The sequence below is a fragment of the Numenius arquata genome, chromosome 4, assembly GCF_964106895.1.
Source record: "Numenius arquata chromosome 4, bNumArq3.hap1.1, whole genome shotgun sequence".
In the NCBI taxonomy this organism is placed as follows: domain Eukaryota; kingdom Metazoa; phylum Chordata; class Aves; order Charadriiformes; family Scolopacidae; genus Numenius; species Numenius arquata.
In genome coordinates, this window is record NC_133579.1 from 18,444,040 (window position 1) to 18,465,706 (window position 21,667).

A 21,667-nucleotide genomic window follows, 5' to 3' on the forward strand; every position below is an offset into this window, starting at 1 on the left:
AAGAGGTTGATAATCTAGTAAAATCTTGTTACCTTAAAGAAGGCAGGCTTGGAATTTGTTTACATAATATAGGCCAGCTCTAACTTTCATGTTGGTGTAGTAAATTTCTTGAGACAAGGCTGAAGATGTTAGGAAACTTACTGCTTTGCAAGAATACCTTAATAAAGATATTTTTGAAGAGGTTTATACTATCTTTTTCTGTACTATTACTGTAGTCAATTTTAATTTGAAAAGGGAAAAAAAACCCAAGCATTTCCCCTGGAAAGGAATAGAAGGATTATTTCATGTGGAGTGGTCTTTCAAGCATTCTTTTAATATTTTTGAAGAAGTTTTAGGTTAAGATAAGTCTAATCATTGTAGTGTTGTACTCTACATTTAAAACAAAAGGTACAGAAATGGTACAGCACATCTGTTGAAAAAAATAATTACAACTTGCCCTGTCTAGAGATGAGGTAGTATCATGGACAGCTAGTTCAGTTAATTATCTGGCTAGCGTTTCTGTTTTGTCTTTTCCTTGTTACTCGTAAATCTTTCAGCTTTTACCATAAGCGTTTATCATTTTTCCTGTTTCCAGTTTTTTACAAGTTGCTTTGTCTGCGATCACCTCCCAGTGCAGGTTCTGCTGGGCTGAGGAAGTTCAGCTGGCTGAGGCCTTTGCAAAAAGGAAGAAATGGTGGGCAACCTCTTGAACTTAAAAAGGAAAAAGAAATGGTGTTCACAACTGACCCTTTCAAAACTGTCTCGTTTTCCTTGATCCTGGCTGTTGGTTTGTTAGTTTGTTTTGAACATTTAATGATCCAGCTGCCAGCTTTCAGTAACTGAATTGTATCATTATTGGAGAAATCTGCTTGCACTTTATTAGAGAAAACATCACTGTTTATACTGTTGTCCTGTTCCTCCCCTGTAATTTTTCCTATTATTGTTTAGAATAACACCCAATCTCTCTCAGTAATAGCCTGTGTTCAGATTCAACTTTAAGGGGAAAAAAAAAACTGTGGCAAAGCAGGGGGAACCTTTTCATTAAAGATTAGGCATGTAGGTTGACTGTATTAATTTTAAATCATTCCTGTAATATTTTTTCCTTTTCTTTGACTCTTCAGATGCTCACATAATTTGCAAATCATTTTACAGTGGATACAAAAGAAACATTAAATATATTAAAATCTGCATTTTAATAAAGTTGTCAATGTATAATACATATCCTGCAACTGAGAAAGAATGATAAAAAAGCAATAAAAAGGTAATATAGGCACAGAACGATTTAATAACTTTTAATGTTTTACAGTCTGATAAAAATAAGTGTGGTCTTGAAGCTGTTGGATACAGGTGTAAGAAATATCCTAGTCTGAATTCAATGTTTTCGATATTTAGGAGTAACAGATCTGCATCGTTCATATGCATTTGGTGTCTCCTTTGAACTGTAGGGATTAAGCTTGTGGGCATGTGTCTTTCTCGTTTCAGATGGAGTGGATGTTGAGGATGACCCCACTTGCTCATGGCCAGCATCATCGCCTTCTAGCAAGGACCAGACTTCCCCGAGCCATGGAGAAGGTTGTGATTTTGGTGAAGAGGAAGGAGGCCCAGGGTTGCCCTATCCATGCCAGTTTTGTGACAAATCGTTCAGCCGCCTCAGCTACTTAAAGCACCACGAGCAAAGTCACAGCGACAAGCTCCCTTTCAAATGCACGTATTGCAGTCGTCTCTTCAAACACAAACGGAGCAGGGACCGCCACATAAAGCTTCATACTGGAGACAAGAAGTATCACTGCAGTGAGTGTGATGCAGCGTTCTCTAGGAGTGATCATCTTAAAATTCACTTAAAGACTCATACGTCCAACAAGCCATATAAGTGTGCCATTTGTAGACGTGGATTCCTGTCATCTAGTTCGCTGCATGGTCACATGCAGGTTCACGAGAGGAACAAAGATGGCTCTCAGTCTGCTTCCCGGATGGAGGACTGGAAAATGAAAGACACTCAGAAATGCAGTCAGTGCGAAGAAGGCTTTGATTTTCCTGAAGATCTTCAGAAGCACATTGCAGAATGTCACCCCGAGTGTTCCCCTAACGAAGACCGATCTGCTCTTCAGTGTGTTTACTGTCATGAACTCTTTGTAGAGGAAACGTCTCTGGTGAATCACATGGAGCAGGCTCATAATGGTGAGAAGAAGAATTCATGCAGCATTTGTTCTGAGAACTTTCATACTGTGGAGGAGCTTTACAGCCACATGGACAGTCACCAGCAACCAGAGTCGTGCAACCACAGCAACAGCCCATCTTTGGTAACTGTGGGCTACACCTCAGTCTCTAGCACCACTCCAGATTCGAATCTCTCTGTGGATAGCTCAACAATGGTGGAAACGGCTCCCCCTATACCAAAAGGTCGTGGAAGGAAGCGGGCAGCTCAGCAAGTGCCAGATATCACTGGTCCTTCGAGTAAACAGGCAAAAGTTACCTATAGCTGCATTTATTGCAACAAACAGTTATTTTCCAGCCTTGCAGTTTTGCAGATACACCTGAAAACTATGCATTTAGATAAACCTGAACAAGCCCATATCTGCCAGTATTGTTTGGAGGTATTGCCATCCCTCTACAATCTGAACGAACATCTTAAGCAAGTCCACGAAGCTCCGGACCCAGCACTGATTGTTTCTACCATGCCTGCCATGGTGTACCAGTGCAACTTCTGCTCTGAAGTGTTCAATGACCTCAACACCCTTCAGGAACACATCCGATGTTCTCATGGATTTGCCAACCCTGCTGCTAAGGACAGTAACGCATTCTTTTGTCCCCATTGCTACATGGGATTTCTTACAGATTCTTCTCTGGAAGAGCATATTAGGCAAGTCCATTGTGATCTTAGCAGTTCACGTTTTGGTTCCCCTGTGCTTGGAACCCCAAAAGATCCAGTGGTGGAAGTGTATTCTTGTTCTTACTGTACAAATTCTCCAATATTTAATAGTGTTCTTAAACTGAACAAGCATATCAAGGAGAACCATAAGAACATTCCTTTGGCACTGAATTACATCCACAATGGAAAAAAATCCAGGGCCATGAGTCCCTTATCTCCTGTAACCATTGAGCAGACCTCTTTAAAGATGATGCAGGCAGTCGGAGGTGCTCCTCCTCGTCCTGCAGGTGAATATATTTGTAATCAGTGTGGTGCTAAGTATACTTCCTTGGACGGTTTTCAGACTCATTTAAAAACACATCTTGACACTGTCCTGCCAAAACTGACCTGCCCTCAGTGCAACAAGGAATTTCCAAACCAGGAGTCTCTGCTGAAGCATGTTACCATTCATTTCATGATCACCTCAACCTACTACATCTGTGAAAGCTGTGACAAGCAGTTCACTTCTGTGGATGACTTGCAGAAACACCTACTGGACATGCATACCTTTGTGTTCTTCCGCTGCACCTTGTGCCAAGAGGTTTTTGACTCTAAAGTCTCCATTCAGCTACACTTGGCTGTGAAGCACAGCAATGAGAAGAAGGTATACAGATGTACCTCTTGCAACTGGGATTTCCGCAATGAGACTGATCTGCAGCTTCATGTTAAACACAACCACCTGGAGAACCAAGGCAAAGTACACAAGTGCATCTTCTGTGGAGAGTCCTTCGGTACGGAGGTGGAGCTGCAGTGTCACATTACTACACACAGCAAGAAGTACAACTGCAAGTTCTGCAGCAAAGCTTTCCATGCCATCATCTTGCTGGAGAAGCACTTAAGAGAAAAACATTGTGTTTTTGAAACGAAAACGCCAAACTGTGGGACAAATGGAGCCTCTGAGCAGGTTCAGAAGGAGGAAGTGGAACTCCAGACCCTGTTGACAAATAGCCAGGAGTCCCATAACAGCCACGATGGCAGCGAAGAAGATGTGGACACATCTGAGCCTATGTATGGCTGTGACATTTGTGGAGCAGCTTATACCATGGAGACTCTCCTGCAAAATCACCAGCTTCGAGACCACAATATTCGACCTGGAGAAAGTGCCATAGTGAAGAAAAAGGCTGAGCTCATTAAAGGGAATTACAAGTGTAATGTGTGTTCTCGAACATTCTTCTCTGAAAATGGGCTCCGAGAACACATGCAGACACACTTGGGACCAGTGAAACATTATATGTGCCCAATCTGTGGCGAGCGGTTTCCGTCTCTTCTGACTCTTACTGAACACAAGGTTACACATAGTAAGAGCCTGGACACTGGAAACTGCAGGATTTGCAAGATGCCCCTCCAGAGCGAGGAGGAATTTTTAGAGCATTGCCAAATGCACCCTGACTTGAGGAACTCCTTGACAGGGTTCCGCTGCGTGGTGTGCATGCAGACAGTGACCTCCACGCTGGAACTGAAAATCCACGGCACGTTCCACATGCAGAAAACTGGAAATGGTTCTGCCGTGCAGTCCACGGGGCGCGCACAACATCTCCAGAAACTGTACAAGTGTGCTTCTTGCCTGAAGGAATTCCGCTCAAAACAGGATTTAGTGAAACTTGACATCAATGGTCTGCCATATGGTCTGTGTGCTAGCTGTGTTAATCTCAGTAAAAGTGGTAGTCCAAGTGTCAACATCCCTTCAAGCAGTAACAGGCAAGGCATGGGCCAAAATGAGAACTTGAGTTCCATTGAGAACAAAAGCAAGGCAGGGGGACTGAAGACTCGATGTTCTAGTTGCAATGTTAAATTTGAATCAGAAAGTGAACTCCAAAACCATATTCAGTCAATCCACAGAGAGCTTGTTCCAGACAGCAACAGTACACAGCTGAAAACACCACAAGTATCGCCAATGCCCAGAATCAGCCCCTCCCAAACTGAAGAGGTAACCCTTTTTTCTTTGCTCTTGACACCTTCCATCCTTTTGGAAAAATTCCCCTTTTTTTTTAGCTGTCTTGTCACTTGTCATGAAATGCTTAGGCTGAACCATGTTACATTTCCATCCCTAGCCATTAGCTAGTAATTACTTGCTTCTTGATATGCTTTACATCTTGGATTGAATTGTGCGGAATAGGACTAATTCCAGTCTCCCTAGGATATTGTCTTCTGTATCACTGAGGAGACCTATCTTCATGCCAGCACAACTGAGATCTGGAATCTTATCCTAGCTCCCTTATGCGTTGGAGTCCCCAGCTAGGAGTTGTGCTTACGGCAGAGAGCTTTAATGACAGAGGAATAGAATACAGTGAGCCAAAATGCTGGCATAAGGGGTAGATTTTTAAAAAATATTTGTGAGCAACAAATTGAGGGGTTTTTTAGCAAATTGCGTTGTAGACATTCATTTTCCCCCCTTATAGCATATTTTGATTAAGTAGAAGTGCAACGCTAGCCTAAGGTAAATTGGGAAATCAGTTCTTTGGATGCGATTCCTTGTGTTTTTCTTTCCATTCCTGATGAACAACATTTTGATGTTGCTAAAACACCTACTGCCTGATGATTGAAATCCCATTCATGCAACGTAACTTAGAAAGTAGATATCAAACTCTTGAAAGATCTCATCTGCTTCCTCAGTCACCAGTGACCAAGTAACAACACGTGTATATGGGAAGGTAAGGGGGGTCGTGTACTGAGGGAGGGGAATCTGGTTTATCTTCAGAAATTTTATCAATAGAATGACTTAGAGTCAATATTTTAGACATGGTATCTTGCATAATGACCCCATATGGATCAGGAAGCCTAAAAAAACACCAGAAACAAATGATAAGATATAATAGCTTTTGTTTCAAGAAAACTTTTAGCCTGTAGCGGTACGAATATGGTGCAACCCATTGCGGTGAATGCGTATGGCTAGGGAGCTGCTGCTCTTCCATCACCCACCCCCTGTTTGTGAACCCAGCTGTTGGGTAAGAAATCCCTCAGTGTGTCATCCAACAGTGTTGTGCAAACTGGAGGGCAGAAGGGAGGCAGAGAGGGAGGAGGGAAGATACATAAGGATATGTGGGCCAAGAGGTAAGTATTTGCGGAGTTACCAAGAGCATAGCTGGAGATAGGCTGGGAGAAGGCCACTGAGGCAGCAGCACAGGGTCTGGAGTGCCAGGAAGAGGGAAGTGGAGCTGGGAAACGAGGGTGGAGTACCAGGCAGGATGCATCCAGCAGTGAAGGGCCCTATGGTTTCATGACTTTTACATCTCAAGTTTGCACGTTGGGTGGTTGGGGGGGACACCTGAGGAATGCCATGTGGTGTGGAGTTTATGGAAGGAGCAGATTGTTAGACTGAGATCCACAGGTCTAAGGAAAATCTTCTTTACAAAGAGGGAAAAAGAATGGTTCCCATTAGATGAGGTTCAGGCCATTGATGGTTCTGTAGTACTGCTGCTGCATGGAACCCACAGGATTACCAACTGCATGTTTTTGATAGAACCAGAGTCATCCTGGTTTCTGTTTCTGCCATTTTTCCCTGAGTGATTACATAGAATCTCTCTTCCCAGTCATGATGGAAGCCAATTCTTGCTACCTCAAGCGTAATCTTAATCATGTGTGTTAAGACAGTTACCATGATAAGTTGTTGCCAACTTGCCTTTTTCTTGCTTGTAAACTAGACAAAAAGAGATTTGGGGAGTCCTTTGTGGTGATAATAAGGTCAGTCACCTTCAGTGTCATCAGTGAATCTTCTTGTACTTGCATCAGGTGTAATCAGAGTTCTTACATGTTCTTCTGATTGGCATCATGTTCCCCTTCTTACTCCTTTTGATTTTTCTCTTAGAAATGTATTTATTTAAGATAAAAAAGCCTTTTAGACTACAGCAAGATTTGTGAATAGCACTTGCCTGCTTTCAAACCACCGTTTGCCCCCTGCCCCCATTCAGAGCATGTAAACTGATTTTTCAGTGTCTACAGTTCTAATCTCCACATAAGTAACGTAGACTTTCAGATTCTTTCCTCGTGGGAAGCACAAAGCTATCAAGTTCCTGATGGAGCGCTAGTACTTCTGGAAAGCAAAAATGCATGTTTGTAAAATCCTGAAAGATAATTTATTGTTCTAACAGATATTACTGGTTTCAAATTGTAGTGGTGCAAGTATTATAGCAAAGAGAATCAAAATTGAAAGTGGCAATACACAAATGTTTAACACTATAGATGGGATGTCCAGGCTGAGGGAAATGAAAACATAAACATATAACACAAAGAGTAAAACCAAAACAGATTTCTAAAATTTGTCATTAGTCGGGGGCTTTGCTACTCCACTGGAAGGATACTTCTTGAGTTGAATGGGATGTTGAAGATGGCTACTTAACCATGCTAATTTGGGGAAATTTTCAACAAAAAAAGTAATCGTAATATTAAGGAGTGAAGGTTTCATTTGCAGTTTTTGAGAGTCACGTGGTTTGAGATTTCAACCTTTACATAAAGAACATTTCATTCCTAAGGCAAGAAAAATATGGAGACTAGTTGTTAGACCATTAATAGTGCTGGATACCCTTTGTTACCCAGTTAGAGATTACTATGGTAAGAGTACTAGAAAATATCTTTTTAAGATAAAAGATAACAGTAATAAATGTCACTTCTGGCTTCTTTGCCAAAGATTCTCATGGTTGAACTAGAAAACTTCCTTTTTTAGCCTGTACTCAATAACGCGATAGGGTGCAATTACCCTAACATGGTATAATGTCATCAGCTGAGCTATCACCTGCTTCCTAAGTGAAAGGTGCTGACCTGAATCATCTTCACTGAAACTTACCTTTCAGTTGGGATGGGAAATGATGGGCAGTGCTCATCACCAGTTAAAATAACTCAAGGAACAAATCAGAACTCATTTAGCCCATCATAGTGCTGAACCTAGTTAGTACCCATAAGCTATCAAACAGACTTAAGCAGATTGTGGATACCTAGCTAATTGAAGAGCTCCAAAATTGGTAAATCTGTAATTTATTCTTTGAGCTTAATGAGATGCTGAATTCAGGTTGTAGATTTCTTGTAAAGATCTTGCATCATTGCAAGCACACTGTTAGGCAAGGATAATAATCTTCTTGGTGATGATGGCTGATGTCTAAAAGTGGAGAACAAGGTCTGGTATGATAGTGAATTGGGAACTAGACATCAGTCATCTTCCCGTCACTCATTTGCTTTGTTGACTTGGACAAATCTACTTGAACATCTCTGCTTCATTTTCCGTATTCAGAAAATTAGATTGATATTTCCAGAAAAATGTGTTGCCATGCTTAATTGCAATACGTTTTTTCATCTTGGAAGATGAAAAGCAGTGTTCAAGAAAAACTATGTGGCCTTGCTTCTCTTGTTCCTCCTTAATATGCTGTCATGTGCCTAATGAGAGAACTCCTGGCTCAGCCAAAGGTGTGCCCTCACTTCTTAAGCTTCATGACTTCTGTCCATGCAGAATCATACCAGCATAACTGTACAATAATAGCTATAATGTTAATTGCTTAGCTGGCAGGGGAGGAAGGAATGAACTCCAGCTTACACCAACAGTTTACTGGTAAAACCTATCTTGTGCTGGTGTATTCATATGTGCAACTGCACTCAGTTTGGTGTCCGGTTGGTAACTTCCAGAGTATATGCTCATCAAGCGCAATTGCTTCTGTAAGTAGCTTAAGTTATGTCTCACTTTGTTCCATGAATGTGAAGCTCATGTGAATACTGTATTACCTGTGGCAACGCAGACAGTCCTTTATTAATAATACAAGGACACTGGGTTTTCTGGTCCTGAGAAGAGAAGGAGCAGTGCAAGGACACTGCCAAATTACTGCAGGAATAAAGATGCTTATTTAGATGTTCCAAAAGACTTCTAGAAACTCACTATAGCAACGAGTATCAAAAGTGCTGGACAAAGGAGAGAACTAGCAACTGTCACACCAGCTGAAGAACAGAATGTGTGCACGTGGGGCTGCTCTTCTGACCTGTTATGGTTGTGCAGAGCTGTATGCCAGGATGGGCATGTCACAGCAGGGGACACTGGGCACATCACAGCACCATTCTGAAGGAGCCGTGAAAGTGCAGGCTGACAATGAGCTTGTGGAGATGAGGTCACAAGATTCAGATACTGCGGAGAGCTGGTGGCTCCTTGAAACTCAACCTGTCCGACCTCAGATGAATCTAGAAATGGTATCACCCTGGGAGAAAGAATGGAGCTCAGGTAGGTGTACTGTTTTATCATTGCATTTTTTTTCTCTTTATTCATTGGCTCTGAATCTACCTTCTCTTACTATTCCTCCCCCCTTCTCAAAACACTGCCAGACTCACAAAGACAGAAAACAGGAACTGCCTTTTGAAGTAGCTGGTTTGTTTCAACAGCATGCACTGGCAGTCAGAGGCAGAAAGAAGAGAGAAAAGACTGTGAGCAACCCAGAAATGTTCCCAGATGCATGCTTTTGGCAGGGCAGGCAATAGCATTTTAGCAATATAAATCACTGTGCTTTTTAACTGAAAAAAATGCACTGAAATCAATACTCATGCATTTAATTGAAATACATAAAGAAATTAAAATAATCCTCCTCATCAGCAATCCAAGCTGTTCATTCTGACTACAGGATTTTTATGAATAAGCACATAAACTTGTAATGTAAACGTACGAAGTAGTGCCTTGGGTTTCCTGTCAGTGAATCCAGGCCCAGAACAAGTGATTTTCATGGTGGATTTTGGATCCAGGGACAGAAAAAGGTAAAGAAGGTTTGTTGCTGGCACAAAGATTTGGCTTTGAAATAGTTTGAGGAACTAATCTGTGGCAAACATATTTTCTGCGTCTGGAGTTTCAGAATGAGCTCACTAAAAATACCATTTTTCTTGAATCGTTTTGACATTGTTTTCGGGAAAGTATTATTTAAGATGTGACCATATATAGTTTTAGGAAGGGCTACCCTGTTTTTCTTGCCACAGTAGGCCACCTTCACCGACACTACGCTCTAATTTCTGGTAGTACTTCTGCCATGGAGTGGCTGACACCATACAGGCTTAAGCATTTCTCTTTTGTTTGTCTTTACACTTTCAGTGGTGAGCTATCAGACAGAATCCTCTCTGAATTTAACAAGGATGGTGTTATTTATTACCTTTTTGCTGTAAATCCTTCCAAAGTTAAGCAGCAAACTTCCTACCTTTTCACACACACCGTGAAGTCAGTCTGTGAAATCCCCATCTGTTGGCTGGAAGCTGCTGAACGGAAGGAAGAGGGATAATTGTAGCGAGTTTTCTTAGTTTCCTGTACACTGATCATTAAAATCTAATACGGTTTGTCTGTCTTGTTATTTGTCAGAGGCTTCAGATGGGGAATTTGGAGAGGCGCCTTCTTCACACCTGTGGAAAACTTTGCATGAGAGAAAGAAAGGATAGTGTGTTCTCCAAATTTTTCAAGAGCACTAAACCAAGATTTCTATGAAACAATGCAGTCGGGGGGAATGCCTGCTTGAAGAAAGGCAGAAGAACTGGAGAGGGACACAAGAATGTGGATGAAGAACTTAAGCATCTCTAGAGAGGGCAAATGTAGATTTAACAAAGCTTTATGAGACAAAACATCCTGAGATGTATGCTCCAACAGGTCAGCTGTGCAGCCCGCTGTCCTCATGGGGCTTTTCCATGTATCTGCCAGCCAAGTGACCTGGGTAGCATGCCACAATTTCTCTTCTGCACAGTTCCAGTGGAAACCTCAGAATTGGGTAGAAAGAACAAGAAATTTCCCCTGGTTTTCTAACCTGATTATCTTGAGTAACAAGACATGGGAAATCATGGCATGTCTCTTTTTGTCTGCTGGTTTGCATACCTCTAGAGAGTTCTCCCTCTTCCCCCTCTTACTTTTGGACAACTTTTGGCCAATTTCAAGATAAAGATCATTGATGAATAGGAATCTCAAAGCCTATAAAGTTTTTACAACGTTTGGGAAGAGAGATGACCCAGCAGATGATAGAATCCAGACAGGAAAGAGGCCTTTTAGAGATCCAAACCAGGAAGATGGAATTAACTGAAGTTCATACCTGGTTTTTATGCAGAAGTCAATCAGACACAAGAAATGAAGTTATAAGAAACCATGGTCTGTTCTTTGTGGTGCTCACAGACCAACTGCTTACGTGACTGTAATTGTTTTAAGAAGTGTTTTTTATCACTGCTTAATAAAGTTGTTATATATAATATGTGTAGTATTTGTCTCATAACACCTGAATTTGCTACTCTGATATCAGGGAAATAAAACGGGCTAACCATTAATTTAAAATGGATGTGCTTGTTTCTGCTTGTTTCACAAAGTTGTACAAAACGAACATAAATGAACCACCTGATATATAGCATCTCGTTGAAGAGTCCTCTTCTTTGACCTCCCATAGCTCTGTGATGGCTGGTAATTGATCTTATGCCTGTTTTATTTAAAAACCTTAGATACTTTTTCCTTCTGCCAAACCCATCTTTCATTTATTCCATTTACTGCATTGTATGCACAATTTATTGTATAAAATACAACCTGTAGATATGACAGCAGAAATGTGTCTCCTGCTAACATCCGTCCTCTCCATGGGACGTTTCAGGACAAGAGGCAGTTGGCACCAATTGAAACACAGGATGTTCCCTCTGAACATCAGGAAACACTTTTACTATGAGGGTGACTGAGCACTGTCACAGGTTGCCAAGAGAGGTCATGTATCTTTTAAGATATTCACAAGCCATCTGGACATGGTCCTGAGCAACTGGCTGTAGGTAGCCCTGCTTGAGCAGGGGGGCTGGACCAGATGACTCCCCAGTAACCATTCTGTGGTTTCCACCATCCTTTGGGCCTACTAACCAGTTGTACGTTGATGTTATTCTGTCCTTCCTTAGTGGTTAAACCTTTGTTGCTAGTATATGGCTTCATAAGTCAGAGGAAAAAGGGTGGGGCCTCTCCTGATACTGAGCATCTTAGTACAGTCCTACCAGTAACAATGTGCAAATCTGGGAAAACAGTCCCTGCCTGAAGTTTTTGTTTGAGGCCTGAATTCGTGAAGATTAAAACCTCACATGCATTCACTGATCATTTTGTGATGCCTGTGAAATGTCTCTGAAGAGTGACTTAAAAATTCAGCCACTTACAGATACATCCATTTAAAAGTTGCTGCTTGTGTACACAAAAACAGGGTAGGAGGTAGGAGAGATTGTCCCCTTCAATCATGCTTCCACAGTTTTGGTATCCTATGTGGAATGGACTTCCTCTGTTTCTTACCTGTTACCCAGATTCAACATTCTGTACTAAAAGGCACACCTAATGGCTTTTCGTGTCTGAAAGGCCACCTCTTCCTCTCTACATTTTCCGATAGAAAATGGGGTGGCTCACGAAGAAAGAATGATCTGAGACCCCAAGCTTCCAGATTTCCTTTCATACGTGTTTTCCCACTGCTTCAACAGTCCTCTCTTTGGTTTCTGCTCTGATGGCTGGAATAGGTTCAGTGCCAAACTCTAGGAACGTGGCTGTCTGCATATGAAAACCTTGCAACCATCACTGACAGTAGCCAGCTTGGAGTTGATCCTGTTCTGCTGCTTGGTGCTTCTTTTGTAGGCCTAGTCAGGGAATGTCTTCATCACCTGATGATTCGTCTAAACCATCTGTCTTAACCACAGCTCCTCAGTTTTCTTATGTTCCCTACTTCACAGCTGGCAGTCCATGTGAGGGTGGTTGAAATCCTGCAAACCTAGAAGTATGACATTCTGCTTATGAAACAAATTCTGCAATCTCTTTTTTTCTGATAGGGAGATGGTAGACTGAAGGCCCATGCAGAAAGAAATGAGCTTATTACAGGATGTACCTGAGAGGAACTGCTGGAATTTTAAAAAGTAATGTGAAAGTAAAAGATTATGAAATGGGACAGAGGGAATTCTGGGAAGTTCCCTTAATTCCCTGGGAGGAAAGCAAGTGTGTCTTCACAGGAAAAAACGGCCAGACACAAATCATTGTGGATAGCGTTGGAGACTGGCTCAGCAGAGTGCTTGTTTTGCTGGTACACCACTTCCTTGGGCAGCTGTGCTGCCCCAGCGGAGGTTTTTCCAACTGGGCACACAGTCAAGCATCATTGCAATGTCAGCAGCTGTGTGCCAGCTCAGATGCTACTAGTATATTCGTTAACATTGATGTTGCCTAATAGTGTCCGTACAGGGTAGTACTATAATTACAACAGTGCGATTGTAGAACTCTGTTTGTAGCATATTTCGTAGTGTAGGCAAGCCTTTGTAAAACCCCAGTCTTGCCAGTGTTATCATGTGAAGCCTTCATTTGTGAAGTCCCATTGACTTCCCCAAGTGCAGAGCTAATTGCACGAGAAGGATCTAAGGGGTTTAATCCTTCTCCTGATACTTCAATGAAAATTAATTTCTTATATATTATGTATGAGTAATATATTTCTGTTTGTACATTAATATTAATGTTGCATATTTTTGAGCACAAGTTCTATTCTGTAGGATTAAATTATCTTGGTAAGTAATAGCCCAGAATTCTGCAGGAATAAAGGTTGAGTTGAAAGTGGACAATTAAGGGCAGGGGGAGGGTCCAGACTCACACTTCACAAAGTGAAATTAATCAGCATTAATTTTCCATAGTGTGGGAGAAAAGTGGCTTTAGTGTTTAAGTCAAACAAAATAAGGTCGATAAAAAGCTCCTGATTTTGCCTTTCTGTTAAAATGCAGAGAGCTTTTACAAAATTTGTGATGGAGAAAAGAGACAAAAGAGTATTCTCTTGTGCGTACTTGCAAACTATTAATTTTATTGGGCTACATCTGTTGCTGATTGTTGGTGAAGAAAGTAGTGGCTTTATTGAATGACAGTCTGTCTCAGTATGCCTTTTTTAAAACAAAGGAAAAAAGCAACTTCAAAAAGAAAAAAGTCTATCAGCTTACTCAGAATATCAGCTTTTTGCATCTCAGGCCTGCCAAGTCATTCTCTGCTGTCTGTGCTTTGATGCCGCATCATCTGCAGAATTATCAGTGCAGTCTTGATCGTAGTTTCTCCTTAATGCCCATAGCCACACAGCTGCTCTGATACTGAGAGCCTGAACGTGAGGATGCCTCATGATGGGCTAGCAGCTCTCTGGCTTCAGAGGGTCTCAGGTGGGCAGCCTTTGATTTTAAGTGCAATGTAAGGAGACAGAAAGAGGTGGGGATGCTGACAGAAAGTTCGGTCGCTGACGTAGTCAGCATCGGGTTCCTGAGCGCTGCTCAACACATACGCTTGCAGTGCCCAGAGGCTCAGCCTCACCCAGGATCAGGCCCTAGGACAGAAGAACAGAAAGAAGCATATTTGTTTTTCAGATCCTAAATCAAATTCACAGGACTTCAAGCTGTTTGTACTCATAAACTATGTAAACCTGATATGAAGTAAGTGAGAGAAAATAAATATACAGCCACATGCTGCCAGGTTTTAGAGTCACTTTTCTGACAGGTACCTCACTTCAGTACTGAGTTTCAAAGACCTAGAGAGACTTAAAGGGTTAGAGAGCTCAAAGGGAAGAGGTGCAATTTTTAAATGTTGCAAGATGTCGTTCTTTCTGTGCGGGGATGTGAGATGTTGCAAGCTAATGCTCTTCATCAGCCAAGGGAAGGAAAGGTTTGTAAGTAAGAGGCATTGAAGACAGACGTGATTAAACGCAGAATCCAGAATGTAAAGGTGAAAGACAGAACAGCAGACCAGACTTCAAGCAGAGTAGAGAAGGAAGGACTGCTGGAATGAACGTATGTGTTTCTGATTCAATGCATTTTGTGTATTAAAGCAATAAGTTATTGTAATGAAAAGAATTAGAAAAAAATGGTTTTCTCCATTTTTCGTTTTGCTTACCTTATGGAATCGATTGTATTCTTTTTCTAGACATGTACACTCAGACCCCGTTATACTTAAGACCCTGCTAAACAAAAGCAGAAGAACAGGAAAATCCCCATAAAATCATTATGAACATGTTTTTAAAAGCAATCAGGAAATACTAATTAAAGGGTGTTGTGTGAGCAATGAGAAGAGTTAGCAATTAGTCAGTTCAAAAAAAATGCAAGATGACAGTGCCCCATAAGCAAGATAAATAGCTAACTATGCAGTGAAACTGGCTAACATATGCTTAGTTTTTTAAGAGCTTAAGGTTGACAAAATAAGCATCCAGGAAGATAGAAAAGAAATCCTCAATTAAGGTACTGTCAAAAATAATCTGAGCTATGATGAAAAATGGCTAAATGGATAAATAAGCTGGGACCGTGGTTGCTCTTGTGCCTCATGCAGGGCTGAGCACACTGCTAACTCTTAATAAAATAATGATGTAAAAAATCAGCTGGCAGCATTAGGTGTTAGCACTGGGAAGTTGCTGTAGTTACTGTGCAAGTTTTGACTTGGTTTTGCATATGATTTCTTGGAAGCTATTCACTTTCTCTTGTCAGGTTACCTTTCTGTTGGTTTATCAGGTTGAATTAGCCCCACCCTGGATTTAATGTGAGGGAAGCTGTGAGTGAACGATTGGTCTGGGAGAGGGGAATTAGAGGATGTGGGAGGTGTGGCATCACTCTCTTTTGGCAGCAGCAGGTAGTCTCAGTAGTCTCATTGATCCATACCCTCGGTCTGTGCTGAAACAGAGGGGGAAAAGCCTTGAAAGTCCCCTTTAGTGGTGTGACAAGGGTAAATCATGTACCTAGGTGTAAACAGGAGGTGATCGGTAGGGTAACAGGTACAGGTCAAAGCCATTTTTGGTAGTGCATGCAAGAAAGGAATAAACTAGGGATGCCTGCGAGCCTGAGAGACTGTAGACACGGTGCATTAGAAGATATAAGACATATTTTTGGTTATTTCATATAGGGGAAAAGGGCATACAGGAGATCGAGAAATGGTATATGTAATCAAGGAAACCAGTACTGTTGAAAAAATGCTTTGTCTTGGAGCTTGTGGCATATCCTCCCCATGGAGAAGAATGAGGTATGGATTAGGTGTAATACAATGGAATATAGTATATAAAAAGTGACTTACGAACATGGAAAAATATCCATCCCAAATTTCTCAGAGAAAGGAGCTAAAGATGAAAGGAAACATTAAGCAGATAAATTTGCAGACTTTTAAGAAGAGAGATCAACAGCCTGGGAAAAGGCTGCTAAACAGACATTTAACAGAGGATGTAAGGATTATGCATGAAATCACTGGTTTGTGAGCTTGATTTAAACAGGGAGGAACACCTAGAAAGTTTGGATTTAATGAAGGATAGAGGGCAAAGATTCACAGAGGGAGGATCATGCTTAAAATTTTCAATAAAGGGTATTTTGAGAGAGTAGCCACAAGTGCTGACAGAGAAGCCTATAAACATGATTTACCAGGATTTTAGGAAAGCTTTTGAAACGGAATAGCACAAAAGACTAATCTGTTAGGTGAGTAAGTATGGCATAGGGAGAGATACTTTGTTTGATTAAAAAAGAAAAGAAACACTAACTTGGGTATGGAAAGCATAGGAGTCTTGTGAATTGAAGCAGGTTAGGTTGGAGTGTTGTCAGTAATGGAAAGAATCCTTATTTGCACCAATTTTGTTGAATTTATGCAGCATATCAGTAGTCTGGAGGAAAGAATAAGTAGTAAGGTAATGAAATTCCCTGATAGTACAAAACCCGAGAAATGTCAGAACAAAATAGGCAGGTCATAAAATTCTGAATGACTTTGACAAGGAGGTGGAGCGTGGGCAGATAAGTAGCATATGCAGTTCATTTTCAACTAATATAATGAGGATAGGGAACGGAAAAAGAAGAATGTATGGATACCTCAGACAGTCACAGGGCACAGAAGGCTACATAGAAGGATTTTCTGCATACTTCTGAAACACTTCTGAATAGAACTGTAAATCCTCCAGTAAAGTTGTTTTACTTTGTTTATTAAAGCAAATAAAATTCTGGACACAGAACTGAAGTACCAATTGAAATACCATATTCTTGGGCCGTTTATAAAAGCAGCAAAGCCTCATTTGACATGACATGAGCACTTTGGGCACCTTTATAGAAAGGAAATTCTGAAAACTGCAAAGTGACAAGTGAGGATCAGGACAATAATTAAAGGTCTAGGTGACATTAATTATTCAAAAGGTTAGAGAGACACATGCATATGTTCTGCATGGATTGAAGGCCCAATGCAAAGCTCATTAAATGTAGTCACAGCGAAGCTTTGCATGCCGGGAGACTTTAAATTGGTTCTGAAAACAGGAATGCAAGTGAATAGGAATGCAAGAGGCAACCAGATTGCCCAGTGCTCTTGTGAGACACCTTGTTCAAGGAGTTGCTCTTCTATGGCAATTTTGAATGGCCCCAGGAATGACTTGGGCCTCAGATTTACGCTCAGCATGTAGGAGACAAATTGGCACTTAGGTTCTTCATGGGGTTAGTGAAGGATTATGGGTTTGTTTATTGAAGAGTTTTTCTGAAAAGATGAGGCCACAATAATACAAGAAATAAAAGGAAAAAGTTAAACCACTTTCTTAATCCCATCTGATAATGTATGTGTTGCTCTCCTCTGGAACAAATCTTTGGAAGTTTTGCAACAAGGCACAGTCCAGAGTGCAGTACGGCTTCTCCAGATACTGTACTGGTCCTGTCTGAGTCCATATGGAAAAGCACTAGTAAGGGTCTTCTGTGGCCCACCTTTGCTGATATGAAATTACTCTGTAGAAAGAAATGTGCATCAGTTTGTTTTTGTGTTTGGAGGGGAGAATGAGAATATTGTCATGCTTCTGTCTCTCACGGGAGGCTGACAGTGTCCTCTGGCAAATGTGGTGGTGGCAGGTTAGGGCGTAAGTGTCCTCAGCTATCGACCCTTCATCATTGTGTGGAGCTGATATGCCCTGGGCTATGGGCTGGAGCAGCACAGCCTGGGTGCCTGCTCTGTCCTGCCACGTCCTCCGTAGGCACAGGTGACTCGGGCAGAAGGGCATGGAGCTCAGCCGGTGTTCCTCACTGCAAACGGCTGCGGCTGCGGCAAGGCAAGGTTGGCTGTCACGGCCCCATGCTTCCTCCTCTGTGGAGCCATCTTATATCGCAAAGGGCTGGAGACACTCAAGAGAGATTCAAATACATCTTTGAGCCACAACCCAATTTTTCTTCTGTGCTGTGCTACACAAGTACTGCGAGCTTCTTCCCCGGCTATCCAGCCAAGGGACATGGAACTGCAGTACCCCGGGGCTCATTTCTGTCTTATTCCCCCATATTTCCCCTTTGTGGGAACACAGAGTTAGGAGGGGCTGGGTCTCCTCAAAGATGTCACCCTCGTAAGGGACTGGGACCATCCATGAAGCACATCAGGACCTAGGAGCTCCTGTGCGCAGTTACAAGTCCCGTGGTTCTGACAACACTTCTGAGACTAAGATGTAACTTGCAGTGAAAAAGGACTTCTTTAGAATGTGAAACATATGGAAATAAGTGTGTGGTTTTTGTTCAGCGTGGTGTGAAAATGACTGGGTTTGATCATTTGCAAATCTAAGAGTAAATGGAGTTTACTGAGTTTGCTTTTAAAATAAGAACTTAACCATGCACAAGTTTAGACGCTTTTGAGATGAGTGTGTGTTGAGCTAATAAAAGTTGATGTCAACGTTTTAGAATATGTTTGGAAACAAAAAGGAACTAGTGTTTGATCAAGCAGCAGTCACAAAAACATTCTTCCCTTCATGATAAAAAGAAAACCTCTGTGTGTGATTCTGCAAATATGTCAGATCGTTTTGAAGAGGCTAGTAAGAGCTAGTAAATTATTATTTTTTTGTTGTTGTCAAATGACTATTTTTTTGGCATTAGACTTCAAAAAAACCCCAACCTTTGTATGTGTTGTCGTTATGTACATCAGTCATAATTTTGCCGACAATTCTTGACATGCACTCTGCGTTGCTGCGCTAACAAGAGAAAAGACCAGCCATTAAGTTTATGTTTCTTTGTTTTTGAACAAAGTCACATATCAGGAATAATGCTAGGGGTATGCTAATAAACAATATATAGTGCCAGTCATCAGGGAGTAAGAAATATTTTCTAACTAGTTCTAAAGGGAAACAATGTTTTAAAAAAAGGGAGAGTGATTGTTATTTATGCAATATTGTTGTTCTATATGTCAGCATCAAAAAGCATCTTGTAAAGAGCTTAGCATAATAAATCATTGATTGTGACTGTCATTATTTAGAGGTCTTTGATAGATCTAGATGTAGTGCAGTAAGGTTAAATTTGCCAACATATAATAGAAAATCCTTAGACTGAATCTGAATTTCTACCGTTACTGGTATTGTCACAACAACAGAAAAGAGAAAAAGTGGTGTATCTTTTAAAACAGCAGGTTTTACAAATCATAACTGTAAAACTAAGTCAAAGCAGATTTGTTTTCTGGTTGCCCATTGATTTTGTTTGTCATCAGGATTAAACTTGGTTACATTTCAGAAAACTAAAGTTGATTTAATGAAAAATGGCAAAAAGGGCTTATGATTGTTTCCACCGTGAAGCAATGCAGCACATTTTGTTGTTGTCATCAAGAAAATTAAAATAGCCTCTGTGTATGAGAAGCAATGGGAGATTGGTAAAGGGGACCCCACAGGAACACTTAATTTCAGAGGTGACTTTGATTAGTCACTAATTTTTCAGTTAAGTTGGTAAGACAAAATGACATATGTTTTAAAAGTCTTTATAGTCCTGCCTACAGGCTTGAAGTGGAAGGATACTTAATGGATGGGCACTTTATGTGTCTGGGACAGGGCATCTAACTTTAGATGCTGATAAAAAATCCAGCAAGTCTTTAATAACGTTTAGAGTTGGGGAATATGTATATGTATTTCAAAAAAATATATATATTAAATATAATCTATAATATTAGCTGCATAACACCCTTCAGATGTTAGATATATACAAGACAGGCTGTATTTTTGATGCACATTATCTGGTGAACTCTATTTCTTCCCCAACTAATGCATATGAAATCTGCCATTTACTACATTTGTGCCAGCTTTTTGTGTCTTTACATTCTTTAAAAAATATATGTTTTTCTTTTCTTTTTTTTTTTTCTTTTTGCTGATGTAGGCAAGGTGCCTGTGGCTGTACAGAAAGATACATGTCTCTTGAGTTACTGCCTTGATGTGGCAGTTCAGGGCTTACCTTGCCTTCATTGCATCTTCAAAACAACAGTTGAGCTCTCCAGGACTGTTACCTTAGGACTTGAGTCCTTGATACTACAATTATGCAGTTGAATAATTTTATGAATCTGACTTGTCTCATTAGATGCCTGGATAACTGCAGATTTTAAGTCTTAGGATGAAAAACCAAAATCTGCTTTTGAATATGCTCTTAGTTTTCACTTTTAAAGCAATGCTTTCCAATGTCAAATCTCTGGCCAATTCAGGTGAAGAAAAATAATAAGAGAAAGTACAGTCAAATTCTTAGGATGTTAAAATATCTTGGACAGGTCATATACCTCACAGAAAAGTGAAATAGCAGGTCTTTTTTGAAAGACACCAAAGAAAAATTTTGAAAAATTTTTTTTTCTGTGAACCAAAGAGAGCAGAGTAATGCATTTCCTAGTTTATAATGAAATTTGGTCTGTATACACCATGATTTTTAAGTAAGTCAGGCCCAATCTAATGTGGCCAGAAGGATTGCTCCCTGGCTAGTTGCCAGCCAGTCTTCCCAGTTTTAGTACAGGCTTGCCAATAAATATTGAAGCAACTGCCTGGATATAGTAACCATTTGTCCAGACTAGCAGAGTTTTTCCCCTCCTTGAAAGATGGCAACCTGATGGACCGTTTAAAAATGTACGGTGCAGAGGAGATTCAGCAGCCCAGTTGAGAATGAGGGAGAAGCACATTTCTGACCTCTGTATTCTCTTCCTGGCTTCTCCCCAGTTCTGTAGAGGGCCTAATCCATTGGTATAAAGTGCAGGATTCACGTTGATTTCAGTGTTGTTTGGATCACATCCCACATATCCTCATTGCATTTTGCCTTCCATGAGTGTAAAGCTGGTGTTTTAGCAATAGTGGTCTGCCCATGGAGTTAGGAAGCTGAAAAAACCCAATCTCTACAGAGTTTCAGGAAACTCAGATAAAAGGTACTACAGAACTGCAGAGTGTTATTTTTTAATATTAATAATTAAGCCTTAATGAAAACACTGCTGGAGAGCTTTTGATGACCACTTTGAACTCAGTATTTTGAGCTATAATGAAATGGTTCCAATTGTATGTTTCAGTAAATTTTATCTACCCTTGTTTCTTTAGAAGAAGACCTACCAGTGCATCAAATGTCAGATGGTTTTCTACAATGAATGGGATATCCAAGTTCATGTTGCAAACCACATGATTGGTAAGTGAAGCACTAAAACTTCTCAAAGACGGATAGCCATTTCTCTTACTCATGATCCTCATTGCCTCTAAAATTAAACAGAGTTAAGGAGAAATTAATTGTGCATCCATCAATGATTAACCTAGGCATGATTGATTTTTTTATTCATATTATTAGACTTGATAAAGCATTAACATATTTTATTTTCTGCAAGGGCTAGTTTAGACTTCTGCAGAGAATTATATATCCACTGCCAGTCAAAACACAGGTGATTAGCAAATTAAACTTCTAATCATTTTTGCATTATTGAAAACAAACTAACAGGAATGGTTAATGAACTGGATGTTAGCTTTCCGTAGAGTTTTAGACAGGTTTTAATTTCAGAAGTTATTACGGTAATGACACTACTGTGTACTTCTCAAGCACCTTGGTATCAAAATCAAAACTGGCGAGTTTTTGTCATTAGGAAACATAAATAATTCAAAT

The 21,667-nt window shown here is 40.6% G+C and overlaps 1 protein-coding gene across 2 annotated transcripts in view; it reads left to right on the forward strand.

The window, feature by feature from the left end:
- The window catches only part of ZNF521 (zinc finger protein 521), a 232,158-nt gene that overhangs the window by 92,417 nt on the left and 118,074 nt on the right, over positions 1 to 21,667 (forward strand). The window contains exons 6-7 of one of the 2 annotated variants that reach the window (XM_074146354.1): positions 1,462 to 4,814; positions 21,118 to 21,202. In XM_074146354.1, the coding sequence (XP_074002455.1) occupies positions 1,462 to 4,814; positions 21,118 to 21,202 (3,438 nt within the window). The remainder of the gene's footprint in view (positions 1 to 1,461; positions 4,815 to 21,117; positions 21,203 to 21,667) is intronic. The other variant, XM_074146355.1, reaches the window with a different exon arrangement.